This window comes from Saimiri boliviensis, chromosome 1 (assembly GCF_048565385.1).
Source record: "Saimiri boliviensis isolate mSaiBol1 chromosome 1, mSaiBol1.pri, whole genome shotgun sequence".
Taxonomy (NCBI): domain Eukaryota; kingdom Metazoa; phylum Chordata; class Mammalia; order Primates; family Cebidae; genus Saimiri; species Saimiri boliviensis.
Genome location: NC_133449.1, coordinates 214,972,780 through 214,987,618, shown reverse-complemented (window position 1 = coordinate 214,987,618; position 14,839 = coordinate 214,972,780). Strand labels below are relative to the sequence as shown.

The 14,839-nt window shown below is 37.8% G+C and overlaps 1 protein-coding gene across 2 annotated transcripts in view; it reads right to left on the bottom strand.

The window, feature by feature from the left end:
* KIAA0825 (KIAA0825 ortholog) overlaps positions 1-14,839 on the bottom strand; it is a 466,326-nt gene that overhangs the window by 286,483 nt on the left and 165,004 nt on the right. The window contains exons 14-15 of one of the 2 annotated variants that reach the window (XR_012513095.1): positions 10,314-10,453; positions 1,852-1,944 (exon numbers count right to left, since the gene is read on the bottom strand). Coding sequence is in view for 1 of the 2 variants with exons in the window: in XM_039470047.2 (XP_039325981.1) it covers positions 10,314-10,453 (140 nt within the window). In the remaining variant the exon portion in view is untranslated. The remainder of the gene's footprint in view (positions 1-1,851; positions 1,945-10,313; positions 10,454-14,839) is intronic. The other variant, XM_039470047.2, reaches the window with a different exon arrangement.

Below are 14,839 nucleotides of genomic sequence, written 5' to 3'. Positions count from 1 at the left end.
ACAGGCAGGTCCACTTACAGGTCCCCCAGTGTCAGGCACAGGCATCAGTGCCAAGGGAAAATACAATGAAGCAGCCGCCAAGTGCTCAGAAGTGTGCCTAGGCTTGGAGCTGGAAAACCGCTTCGGCTCCAAGTTCTCTGCACAGGTATGATGGATGGCCTAAACTTCTAACCAAGGAGAGTGGGTGCTCCAGATGCCTGGAGCTCTACCTGGGCATGAAGTAGAAAGGCTTCCCTGCACCAGAATCTGCAAAGAAAAAGTGGGGCAAGTCAGGCTGGTTGATCCAGATAAGCGGTGCTCTGAAAGCCTGGAAATACGCCTGCACATGGAGTAGAGAGGACCTCCTGCAGCCAGCAAGATCTCTGCACAGGACAAGTGGAGCAACTCATGCTGCTGGACCAAGCAAGCAAGTATTCTGAAAGCCTGGAAACCTGTCTGGGTGTATAGGAGAGAGGGTCCCCTTGCACCAAAATTTCTGCACAGAAAGGGTGGACAACTCAGCCTGCTGATCCAGGTGATCCGGTGTTCTGAATGTATGAAGGAAATTTGGCATGGCATGTTTACCATTGTATTTGCAGTCTAAAACAGTGCCTGGTGTATGCTTGATACTCACTAAATATTAGTTGAATAGAGAATTTACTTAACAAATTAAGAAACAAAACATTTTCAGAAATTAACTCAGAAGAATATTACTTCTTCTTTTTAAAAATCATCCTCACAAAGTCTCATGTTTTCATTTTAGAATTCATTTAAAAACAATGGACTTTCAGAAAATAATTGCTCATCTAACAAGGACCACTTAAAACATCAAGTAGGCAATGTACTCAATTTTTCTGTACCTAATTTTTCTCATTTGTAAAATGGTCCTAATAATCCTGGGTCATAAGTAAAATGATATGTTAAATCGTTTGAGTTGCTTGGGAAAAGATGCTGCAGAAATTTATGATAATAGTATTACTTATAATATAATGCCCAGTCATTTTACATACTAATACTGGAAGCACATTAACTACTAAAGAAAGACACGTTTCTATAGTCATATTAAACATTTTCTAAGTTCCATAAAGAGAGAGAATGTAAAATATTGTAGTCACTGCCAAACTAGATTAGATTTGATTCAATGCAGGTGAAACATCATAGCAAAATTCAAACTGCCAATCTCCCAAGCTATATGCAAAGGTTCTTAAGGAGTCCTAAATATATAGAACTTGAGAATATTTATTTGGTCTACCTCTCATCTTCAAATAGATGACAGCTGCTAGGGTAACACTTTCCCAGGCACAAAGATATCTAAAAGGGAGAACCTCATACCCTAGGAGGCAAGTATTCTTAGTTGGAAAGGGAGGGTTACTGAGAAGCAGAGGGAGAAATCATTGTATAGAGAGCACAGGAGTAATCAGAGGAGAAAAAAATGTGTCAGACATATTTTCCAGGCATTCAGTATTTGTTAAAAAAAATGGAAAGAATCTAATATAAGTGCCTACTATGTGCCAGTACTGAGTACTTTATGTTTATTTACTCTTTAAAGCTCAAAACTAATTAATAAGGTCAATATTATTAGCCCATTTAGAAATGAGAAAATGAGAGTTTAGAGAGATCAATGGATAAAACAGAATTGTCATGGAAATTGAATAGGCCTGCAATCATTCAACGAATACTTTTTAAAAGCAGGTTCTATGCTCTCAGTACCAGTCTAAAGTGTCATGAACCAGGCCAGGCACTGGGGATAAAATGGTAAGCTATCCCTGCCCTCCTAAAACTCTCAGTGACTGAAATACACATTAAATACCAATTATATCAATTAACATTTCACTTAAAATTGTGACAAAAAGAAGTACAGTGGGATCTCACCCAGCCAAGATGATCAGGGATGACTTCCCAGGAAATAACATTTATGCTAAAAGGTGACTCACAGTTGCCAGGTAAATAGACACAAGGAAGGTTCTAGGCAGAAAAACAAAAACAAAAACAACATTTCAAAGGCTCTGAGCAGGAAAGAACTTGGCATATGGAACAATTGCTCTAACTGGTGTTAGAGCAGCTGCCCCTTTCTTCAGGTAACTTCTGCAGGGAGATTGCTATTATAAATATACAAATCTATGATGCACAACCTAGACCAGAGAATGAATGACCCTGCGTTGGAGCATGCTACGCTGGGGGTGAGTAGGATGCAATGAGCTGAGTAAGTTGGCCACATCTAGAGCATGCAGGGGATTGCTGGTGTTGCAAGGATTAGGGTTCTTACTCTAAAAACATTGGTAGCCACTGTCAGTTTTTAGCAAGAGAGTAATCAGTTCTGGATGTGAATAAGATTATGCTTGCTGACCACTGTGAATGTCCTGATTAAATGGTTTATAATAATTTTTAAGTAAATTGTCTTTTTATAAACCTATAATATAGGTTTATAAAAGGAGGACAAGCCACATACTCGAATTCTGTTGCCTTCTATAGCAGCAGATATCTTGTTTGATATCTCAGCTGAGAAAGCTGCTCAGAAATCAGCAGCAGGGGGATCAGCATCACCTGGGAGTTAGTTAGAGAAACACATAATCTCAGGCCCCACCCAGGACCTATTGAATCAGAATCTGCAGTTTTAACCAGATCCACAGGTAATATGTTTGCACTTTAAGGACAAGAAGCCTTATTTTACATAATGCATATCCCACCATCACCCCTAGAAGCACCACCCCCACCTCACCCTGATGGAGTCTCAAAAGAACCTACATGGTAACTCTTTCTGGGACTACTAGTTTTATGGAGCCCACTGATAACTCTAGACTAGTTCATTTAGCCATTCTCGGATAGGATCTTTGGACAGGATCCCATATGGTGACACACAAATATGGTTCTACTGTTCTTAGTAAAGAAAATAACAAGAACAACAAAAAAAGGATTGAACAAGTTAGAGTTCTGTAGTGCAGACATCATTACTAGCAAAAGCAGCCTATGACATCACTGTTAGGTGGGCTAACAATGGGTTATTTCAGGTCACCTCCCTGAAGGAAGTTATTAAACTGCACTTTGGTCACACTTATAAAACAAAACACATGGCTGGGCATGGTGATTCACATCTGCAATCGCAGTACATTAGGAAGTGAAGGTGGGAAAACTGCTTAAGGCCAGGAGTGTGAGACCAGCCTGAGCAACTTAGCAAGACCCCATGTCTAATAATAAATAATAAAGAACTAAAAAATAATAATAATAACAGCAAACATACACACATACACACACACACACACACACACACACACACACACACACATTATACACAATAGAACACCAAGCTTCTGCCATAATATGCCTTACATTACCTAAAAGACCAAGAAAATATTAACTATACAGTAAGATAAATTGAGTTGAGTCATTCATTTTAAGTAAACAGTTACTTGCTAGTGGTAGTAGGCTTTTAGCCAGAATTTTCCCTAGATCTTTTCCTTGGTTATCTTTAGACACTTTGCAATGAAGTTAAAAAGTACAGAAGGTACTGTGAAAATTATCTACTACTGAGGTTTTCTGATAGTTCCCATGAATTATGCAATACTACTGTTTGTTAAATGTTCCGTGGCTCTGCTTGGATGCTGTGTATTATGGTGAATGGAAACAGAATTTGGATGCCAGCTGCCTGAATCAAATCTTTCTTTGCCACTTACTAGTAGTGCAACTTGGATTTCTTTGTGTTTCAGTTTCCTCATCTCTAAAAGGGAAATGACAATCATACCACACAGAGCTGTTACGAGGTTTCAATAAGTAAACACATTTAAACTACTTAGAAACAATGTCTGGAACATGTTAAGTAGTATGAATTTACTAGTTTGCTATTGTTATTATATTACAAATTAGTATTATCAGAAGCCTAGAGGTTTTACTGGTAATTAATCTTGGGACACTAGGCAAAGGAATGAATGTTAGTCATACTTCATTCAAATGTCACTAGCAGGAAAGGTTACCTGCTAACAATTGGGAAATTGCCAAATATTTGTTCCTTTGATGACACATGTAAGAAACCTGCAAGGCCATGTGGCCTCAGAAGATAATTACCAGAACAATTGCCTTGGGTGTTAAAAGTCAATAATTCAAAATAGTATCTCACAATTTTAAAATCTTCTGTGATCATTTGTAAGTGAGAGTTTCTTCCCTGCAGATTTAAGATGACCTAACTTAATATCAACAAACATTACCTTCTCCTGCCAACTGAACTGTACTGAGTGTTAAAAGCTACCTACCATGTGAAATCAGTTCACTTTTATTCAGTTTTGGCAATGTAATCATTCCTTCAAAATGCAATATGTTTTATACAGAGAGAATTATTATACATGGCAAAAACGTAATTCCACTTCCTAAAAGTTTGCAGCCTATGAAGTATACGTTATAAATCCTAATCATTCACTTATTTAATTTTGTTATTTTCTGAAGCTCATTGAAGTTGCATCTCAGATTACAAGACAGCCATTTCTTATAGGCTCTGTCGATTATTTTAAAACACATATAAATTCTGATAAACAGTTTCCACAGAGCAAAGCAAAAAGCTACAGACATCACTTTCACTATGAGATAAATCCCATATACTTTAATCTTAGTAGTATATGGTTATTGTCTCAGTCTATTTTCTGTGACTGTAACACAATACCACAGACTGGGTAATTTAACAAGAACAGAGGTTTATTTGGCTCACAGTTTTGGAGGCTGGGAAATCCAAGAGCATGGTGCCAGCATCTAATGGGAGTCATCTCACGGTGAAAGGGTGGAAGGCAGATGCCCGCGTACAAGATACAGGAAGTGGGCTGAACTCATGCTTTTTATTAGGAACCCACTTGAGTAATAACTAACCCACTCCCATGATACTGGCATTGATTCATTCATGAAGGCACAGTCCTCATGCCCTCATCAACTCTTAAAGGTTCCACCTCTCAACACTGTTACAATGGCAATTAAATTACAACATGAGTTTTGAAGGAGACATTCAAACCATAGCAGTTGTTTATCAAGAAAAACTCTGTACCCAACAGAATTCAATAATTGCTTATTGAACAAAGAGAACTTTGTTTTAAAAAAGTATATAATAAATACATGTACTTAATATTTTTGCATTTTTATTACTAAGCCAATTTAACACAAAATTAAGTTTTGTTAATTAGATGAAAAAGACACTTTTTTTCCTTTTTTTTCAAGTTTTAAGTTCAGGGGTACATGTGCAGGATGTGCAAGCTTGTTACATAGGTAAATGTGTGTCATGGGGGTTTGTTGTATAGATTATTTCATCACACAGGTATTAAACCTAGTATCCATTAGTTATTTTTCCTCATTCCCTCCCTCCTCCCACCCCCCCACCTTCCAACAGGCCCTAGTGTGTATTATTCCCCTCTCTGTGTCCATGTATTCCCATCATTTAGCTCACACTTATAAGTGAGAACATGTGGTATTTGGCTTTCTATTCCTGTGTCAGTTTGCTAAAGAAAATGTCCTGTAGCTCCATCCATGTCCCTGCAGAAGACATGCTCTCATTCCTTTTTATGGCTACATAGTATTCCGTGGTGTATATATACCACATTTTCTTTCCTTTTCTTTCCATGGTGTATATGTACCACATTTTTTTTAATAACCAACATTTAGATTGATTTCATGTCTTTGCTATTTTGAATAGTGCTGCAATGAACATATGCATGCATGCATGCATCTTAGTAATAGAACAATTTATATTCCTTTAGGTATATACCCAATAATAGGATTGCTGGGTTGAATGGTATTTCTGTCTCTAGGTCTCTGAGGAATCTCCACACCGTCTTTCACAACGGTTGAACTAATTTATGCTTCTACCAACTGTAAAATTGCTACTTTTTCTCCACAACCTTTCCAGCATCTGTTATTTTCTGACTTTTTAATGATAGCCATTCTGACTGTTGTGAAATGGTATCTCACTGTGGTTTTGATTTACATTTCTCTAATGATTAGTGATGTTGAGCTTTTTTTCATTTAATTGTTGGCTGCATATATATCTTCTTTTGAGAAGTGTCTGTTCATGTCCTTTGCCCACTTGTTTATCTGGTTCATTGTTTTTTTCTTGTAAATTTGTTTAAGTTTATTATAAATTAGGATATTAGACTTTTATCAGATGCTTAGTCTGTAAAATTTGTTTCCCATTCTATGGGTTGTCTGTTTACTCTGTTGATAGTTTCTTTTGCTGTGCAGAAGCTTTTTAGTTTAATTACACTCATTTGTCAACTTTTGCTTTTGTTGCAATTGCTTTTGGCATTTTCATCATGGCATCTTTGCCCATACCTATGTCCTGAATAATATTGCCTAGTTTTTATTCTAGGGTTTTTATGGTTTTGGGTTTTACAGTTAAGTCTTTAATCTATCTTGAATTGATTTCTGTGTATAGTGTAAAGAAGGGGTAAAGTTTCAATTTTCTGCGTATGGCTAGCCAGTTCTTCCAGAACCATTTATTAAATAGGAAATCCTTTCTCCATTGCTTGTTTTTATAAGGTTTGTTAAAGATCAGATAGTTGTAGGTGTGTGGTCTTATTTCTGGGTTCTCTATTCTGTTCCATTTGTCTACGTGTCTGTTCTTGTACCAGTACCATGCTGTTTTAGTTACTGTAGCCCTGATGTACAGTTTGAAATCCACTAGTGTGATGTCTCCAGCTTTGTTCTTTTTGCTTAGGATTGTCTTGGCTACTCAGGCTCTTTTTTGTATCTGTACAAATTTTAAAATAGTGTTTTTCTAGTTCTGTGAAGAATGGTACTTTAATGGGAATAGCATTGAATCTTAAATTTTTGGGGGCAATGTGGCCATTTTCACAATATTGATTCTTCCTTTCCATGAGCAAGAAATGTCTTTCCATTTGTTTGTGTCATTTCTGATTTCTTTGAGCAGTGGTTTGTAGTTCTTGCAAAGGTCCTTCACTTCCCTTGTTAGCTGTATTCCTAGACATTTTATTTGTTTTGTGGCAATTGTGAATGGGAGCCCATCCTTGATTTGGCTCTTGGCTTCACTGTTGGTATATAGAAATGCTAGCAATTTTTACATATTGATTTTGTATCCTAAGACTTTGCTGAAGTTGCTTATTAGTTTAAAAATGAAAAACACACTATTTATTTATTCTTTTAAAAACTCCCAAAAAGCTGATAATTATGTTGCTTGAAATATATAATTCAGAGTATTTTACTCAAAGATTTTGCTTTCCTTTTTTTTCTTTTTGAGACAGAGTCTTGCTTCATCACCAGGCGCCAGGCTGGAGGGCAGTGGCGCGATCTTGGCTCACCGCAACCTCCGCCTCCTGGGTTAAAGCAATTCTCCTGCCTCAGCCTCCTGAGTAGCTGGGACTACAGGTGCACGCCACCATGCCCAGCTAATTTTTGTATATTTTTTGGTAGAGATGGGGTTTCACAGATTTTGCTTTCCTAATATTTTCTAAAATTATCAAGCTTCTAAATTACAAAATGGTACTTTGAAAATATTGTGAGACTTTTGATCAAATAAAAATAAAATATAAAAATACTACAAATTAATTTTTATGTGCATAATAATGTCCATGTTAGTATAATTAACAAGATTCTAAGAATATATTGTTTCTAATTGGAAGTGACACGAATTCTATTGGAGATTAAGAAGTAGGTCAATCAACTGATTAGTAAAATCAGTCACTTTATCCTTATGGTGTTTGAAGTAGCTAGTAAAATTGAATACAAGACAATACCAGAGCAACCATGTAGTCTAATAGCCTTTGTTCAAAATGATGGATATTTGAGCAGATTGGATACACTGCTCTACTCCATAAGAGCCAGAACTAAAATTAGCACAATATGACACCTTTGATAACTCTAAGTTTTTTTTTAAACAACATCATGTTATATATACCCGACAGTGGACATATTTATTTGTGATAAGTAAATGTAGGATTCATTTGCAAGAGAATATGGTTAAATAGTCATAACTATGATTGTACTTTCTGTAGTTAGTGGCTATCTCAATATAGTCAAAAGGCTTATCTCAACTGATTTTGCAATCTATTCTCCATACTTCTATCCAATGGAGACCATTTCTCTTATAGGACCATGCCTGTGAATTTCAACAATTACATCAGAGTAACTCTCAGCTGTGTCAGATACTATCCTTGTCACGTAGCTTCTTTGTCTGAAAAGCACTTACTATAAAGTTTAAGGGAAGCACTATGTTTTATATTCTAATTGATCACTGATTTGCCAAGCACTGTTTACTGAACTCTTTATGTAAAAAGCACTGTGCCAGCTTAAGGAGGAATATAAAAATTTACCTTGCCTAACAAGCTGGAGAGGCAAGTTAAATGCATGTGTACCAAGATGTCCTGGTTGATCCAACCTGAGGTATACAGATAACAATTCTTCCCAATACTACTGCTATTCCACTTCAGGGTTTAATTTGCATGAGTATTTGTATTGGAAGGGCAGGGGACAGAAAGCTCTGGCTGGGTTCAAAATCGAGATTTACTCACTGTTTGTCAGATATGTGTATCTCTGGGTAAGTAATATTTATCTTCAATGCCAATGTCCTTACATTTAACATGAGAGTAACAATAGTATATATTTTATAAGATTATAAAGAGAATCAAATTAGATAATGTGTATAAAATGCTTAGCATAGTGCCTGATAACTAATAAGTGAACAACAAATGTTGATCACTTAAGGAAGTAGTTTCCCTAGTGTGAGTTTTCCCTAGGAGAGTGGTCGTTAAGCCTGAAGCTAAATTAATTGTTTTCAGATAAACTTTGTGAGATTAGAGGCCCAAACAGTACTGTTTGGGAGCTAAGGAAATAAATTCAGATTCAGGGTTTGGGAGGGAACAAGCTGTGCCCTTCTGCTTGGAACACAGTGTGGCCTGACAAGTTGTGGTGACCACTGGCATTATATGGCTTTACAGTTTGGAGAGCACCAGGGGAGGAGCAATATTCTCACAGGAGATACCACTCCTAAGTGCCTTTGGGGAAGCAAACATCAAGGTGGATGGGAGAGAATATGGGGAACTGGTCCTGAGCAGATACAAGAAAACAAAAATTACCAGAAATGACTGGAGCTATTTAGACAAGGGAAGGCTATAAGCTCATTTGTATACTAACAGGCTGATAGGGCCTAACGGCATTTGCCTCATTCATATATAAACACAATAAAAATATAAGGCAGCACATGCTAAGGGCAAATAAAGTAACTAAGATGAAAGTTCACTATGAGGATCAGAGAGGAAGAGATCAGTGAGAGATAGGGCATTCAAAGCTCCGAAACATCAGCTGGCCTTTGCAGACTGGTGGAAGCCAAGATGTTTAGGGCAGGTCTTTAAGAAGGAAAGACAGATGAGCCAAGGTGTGGAGCAAACACATGCTTGGGGCTTTGGGGACAACAACTGGAACAGGAGTAAGTGGGTGGTGTGTGCAAGAAAATAGTGGGGGAAAAGGTTAGAAAACCATCTGGGATCATATCTGGTTGGTGAAGGGACCTGGCTTTGGTCCTGCAGGTGATGAGAAACTATAGAAAAAAGATTTTGATTTGGGAACCTACAGTGAACCTAGTAATCGATAAAGTTAATCAGGCTTCACTTGTGCGGAATAGGAGAGATGCACAGGAGCATGTGAAAATGGTTAGACTCTTCCTAGATGAAGTGGGACAGCAATGAGAAGTATTATTATATTGACATAACATTACTTACCACTTCCTTAAAAAGCATTTATGGAGGGGGAAGTAATTAAGAGAAGTATGGTCTTCTATTACTCCTCAATTTCCATTTAAAATTTTCTGATGATTCCTACTCTATGTTCCAATGGATATAGCTGTAGGCCACAGCTTGCTTGTTTGTATGTTGCACAAGCACTCTTAATGATACACTGACATTTCCAGTGTTAGTCTAATTCTCTCTCTCTCTCTCTCTCTCTCTCTCTTTCTCTCTCTCTCTCTCACACACAGTGTTTGTGTGTGTGTGTGTGTGTGTGTGTGTGTGTGTGTGTGTCTAGGTCTAATTCAGACTTGTGCTTTAGAAATATAACTACATTCTTACAATTATTTTAGGCATTTCAAACCCTGCATATGGATACATTTCTACATAATGATATTTGTGATAGAACAGTGTCATATAAAAATATAGTTTTCTCTTATTCAGAGTCATACAAATTCTTTCAAGTAGGTTGGTAAAGTGATGTAATTCTTTTGCCTGCTGCTAACCCAACTGACTTAATGCATGCCGTTCGTTTATATCCTTCTTCCAATATTTGCCTAGAAAAAAAAATGTTATTAAACTTGAGCAATGACTAGGTTTTTCAAGGGCATTCTCATAACTACAAATACTCACTTGAGCTTTTTAGCAAGATTCTCAGCAAAAGTCCGTCATGATGCAGTAGGGTTTCCAGAAGCAAGTTCCAATTACAACCTGGCTGGGATAAGAGCAGTTTCAATTGACCTTCGGCTTTCAGTCTTCCAGCTGATGGAGTCCTTTCAAAATGCAAGATAAAGATGGAGTAATGAAGTTAATTTATCTATGAAATTAATAGCCTTAAAGTACAGATGTAATGCTAACTCCTTTAAATGTCAATTCCTCCCAGATTACTCTGAAAATGCTTTCATGCTTACTTACTTTAGGGTTGCCTGGGGAAGGAATTACATTTAATCTCAACTAGCTAAAAGCAAATTAACACTTGGTAGTCTGCCAAATTTAAAACTGATACAAAATACCCGTGCCTATATTTCATGGAACTATGTCTGTTTTTGTTTCGTGAAGAAAAGAAAAATCATTTATGCATTTATTTTGAATGCATTCATTTGTTCATTCACCAAATATATGAATGCCTACCGTGTGCTATTTAAAAACTCCTTTCATTATTAATGGAAAGAAGTTCTGATGGGTTTGGCTAGTTTATAATTTGCTATGTACTGTGATTGAAGACGAAAAAAATTCAAAGTTTCTGCAAGGGTCAACCCATATTAATAATTTAATATGTAAAGCCTCATATCAACATGCAATTATCAGAACCACTGCAGTTACACTTTTACCTACTTGGGTAATCATTTCATCAAAGGGAAAGAGTTCCAAGGCAAATACACTTCTGTTTGAAAAATTATCATCAGTTTTGAACAGAAAATAGAAATCAGGTCTCTCACATCACCACTTTCATTTACCAATGAATCAGCAGGAGAGCAAAGAAACTGATAACATTATCTACTTTTCCCTTCTAGAAATCTAAAATTTAGATTGTCTAACAGTCAGTCGCAAAACAGGAAATCAGCTTACAAGGAGAACAACAACAAAAAAAGGCAGGAAATGGTTAAACTCCATCTGGTGACAGCCTTAAGAATGTGGGAATAGGGCAGCAAGGGAAAGGCAAGGTGAACTGAGCAATGTAGAGGTGAAAATGGGAGCATCATATACTTCAGGGTGGAAAGTAATGCAGAGCAAAGGGTATCACTAAGAAAGGCAATTTGCAGCATTATCATCAGCAGATGCGATTTACTGTGTGGTGAGCCATCCAGTTATCAACACAGTCTAAACTAGTAGCTTTCAAAGCTTGGGCCCCAAACCAGCAGCATCAACCTCACCTGAGAACTTGTGAAAAATGCTAATTCTCCACCCTCATCCCATCAGAAATTCTAGGGCGATGGGTATGGGTGGGGTGGGTGCAGGGCAGAAATCTGTGTTTTAACAATCTTTCTCAAGGAGATTCTGATGCATGCATGGTACGGCTTGAGAACCACTAACAGGCAGTGCTTTCTGAAGCCTACAATGGGCTAAATGTTTGTGTCCTGCCTCCTCAAAATTCATATGTTGAAACCCTAATCCCAATGTATCTGGCAATGGGGACTTTGGGAGATAACTGGGTCAGGAGAGTGGAGACTCCATGAATGGGATTACAGTCTTCATAAGAAGAGGTTGGAGAGTTAGCCTGACCTCCTTCTGCGTGAGGATACGAGAGGTTCGCTATGAGAAACCTGGAAGAAGGCCTTCACCAACATCCAACTGTACTGTATCTTACCTTAGACTTTCAGCCTCCAGAACCATGAGAAATAAATGTTTGTTAAGCCACCCGGTCTATGGTATATTTGTTATAGCAGCCAGAGCTGAGATACCATCCTTGCAACAAACTCCCTATAGTCATTTATCTTAATATTAATCCTACTCTTCCTTTAATTTGCAGCAAAATTTTCACTGTTCCTGTGAAATATTCACTAAAATTTTTCCTCACAGTGGTAAGTTTACACATTTTAGCACTTTATTATTTAATCAATTAAAGTTTTATCTGTTCAATTCACCCAGATTCAAACTTTGTGAAGACACTTGCTTTATATCCCAAAGCTTCCTTAGTGAACTAAGCACATTTAAAGCCTTTCTAAAGGTTAACCAATTGATTTTTTTCTGCTCGTAAATGAGTAGGCAAACTTAGAGAAAAAAAAATGATGAGGATACTTTGCCAAAAGGCTGGCTTAAACAAAATGAGAAGATTCAAAGACACAAAATGAAAAAGTCTCAGAACACCTCCCCCTTGGCTTGGAATGGTGTTTGGAACATCTCATAACCTTATGATGCACAAAATCTGTCAGCTTGTGCTTGAACTTTGGACCAACTCAGGCTTCCCAATTAAAACTGATAACATATCTCAAATTGGAGTAACTCCTTAGGCAACTGGTGGGACATTGTTAGCTAGGAAACCTCCTGCCTTGGGTGGGTGGTAAAGAGAGAAGGGTGTTACTAAACTCTAGGGCCAGAGGAATTAAGTCTATCAGTTGAACATCCCAGGAGTTCTGAATTACTTTTGCGGATTAGTCCGGGTCTGGCTTTTGCAGTAGTCCCAGATATGGTGCCAGAGGAATAATTTACTAGATGATCCCTTTGGACTAAAAATCTAAAGCAGATCCTCACAATGGCTGTCCCTACTTCCATCCTAAACCCTAAACCCTAACTTCTAGATGCTCCCTTGGAGTTCAATGGATGAAAAATTCTACTTGGTAGTAAGTTCTAGATTAAAATTGACTTGGGTTTTGAACATTTCCTACCTATATATTATGCTTGAGTTGTGCTAACGGAAAGATCTCATTTAGCTGGAGTGTAGAAAGGAAGGAGAATCTTTGAGAGATAGTCTGAAGAAGGAGCTGAGAGCTAGATCATGGAGGGCCACAATATCTCAAGATGTGGATTTTAGACTCATTGGAGAGTTTAAGGCAGAGGGGATTCCTGATCTGGTTGCAGTGCAGTGAATGGATTGGAGGTGGTTAGTGTTTTTGCTTAGCCCTTCAGTCATGAAATAAAATGATTTGAATCTCATTTTATACCACTGTATCTGAATACCTGATTATAAATAAAATCTCTCATTTACCAGATGGAAAGCTGTTTGTTGACATGTACCTCCATTCTTGGATCTTTCAACTTATCACAGATTTTGAAATGTACAGTAGAATGACTCACATTGAGGAAAAATAAAATAGTACAAACATTCTTCAATCACCAAGCTCTGAGTAATAAATGCATTGAGGAATCTGTGTTGGGCATATGGAGAAGCATATGTTCCCTCAGCCTTTGAGCTGGTGGAGCTGTGAAAGTGAGATTAGCCTTACAAAAAATGACAGAAAGGGAAATTATATATATATATACATATATATACATGTATGTATGTATCAAATATATACATATTGAATTTCACTATAATACAAAGAGGGGAAAAATTTTATATAAATCCTATAGAACTCATAAATCTTGTACTAGGAGACAGGATGAATTTATGGCTGGGTTGTACTCAGCTTATATCCAGTAAGTGCTGTATTTCTGGGGCACAAACTGACCTAAAGAATTTTTAAATTCAAGTAGTAAGGGAGTCCAAGCATTATTGGTTTATGAAACTATCAATCTATTCTTATAAAATCATTGTGAAAAATCTAAGCTACATTCAGGTATGTTTATGAAAACATACCTTTATGAAAACATATCAATTAGTTGCCATACTTTCTTCAATTTTGTTTTGGTATATACTCATGCTGCAATAGAATGTTTAAACAGAATTTTAGCCATTATCAGTCCATATTGTCCTGACTTCCAACTTGATGTGAGGTAAGGCTAGGGCCAAGAGAAGGCTCTCCAGTAGGTTCAGACTGGGATATGAGTATCCTTATTGCTCAGGTCACATGACCATGGGATACATTGCTCCTACCATTTATATATCATGCAGAAGCTGCAAGACTAGCAGAAAATTGGAATGGACTCCAAAATTCACAGCTTGGGAATGACACGCAGTGGTGCTGGAACACTGTCCCTCAAGACTAGATTTTTCTTTGAACCAACAGTCATTATATGGTACTGTTACCCCAAGAGACAAACTACATAGGTCTGAGAGACAAGGGATGAAAGTAGGAGCAGGCCGGGCGCGGTGGCTCAAGCCTGTAATCCCAGCACTTTGGGAGGCCGAGGCGGGTGGATCACGAGGTCAAGAGATCAGGACCATCCTGGTCAACATGGTGAAACCCCGTCTCTACTAAAAATACTAAAAATTAGCTGGGCATGGTGGCGCGTGCCTGTAATCCCAGCTACTCGGGAGACTGAGGCAGGAGAATTGCCTGAACCCAGGAGGCGGAGGTTGCGGTGAGCCGAGATCGCGCCATTGCACTCCAGCCTGGGCAACAAGAGCGAAACTCCGTCTAAAAAAAAAAAAAAAAAGAAAGAAAGTAGGAGCAGCCCCTCCCACCAAAGATTCTGATTATCCACTTGGCAAATTTGTGCTTTCTATGCCAATATCTATAAACTCTGGAGAAACAGAGGTTCTGGTTTCCATGGTGAGGTGGGATAGGGGTATACACACCTCTACCAGGGGACCATTTAGGATTCCACTAAATCTAAAG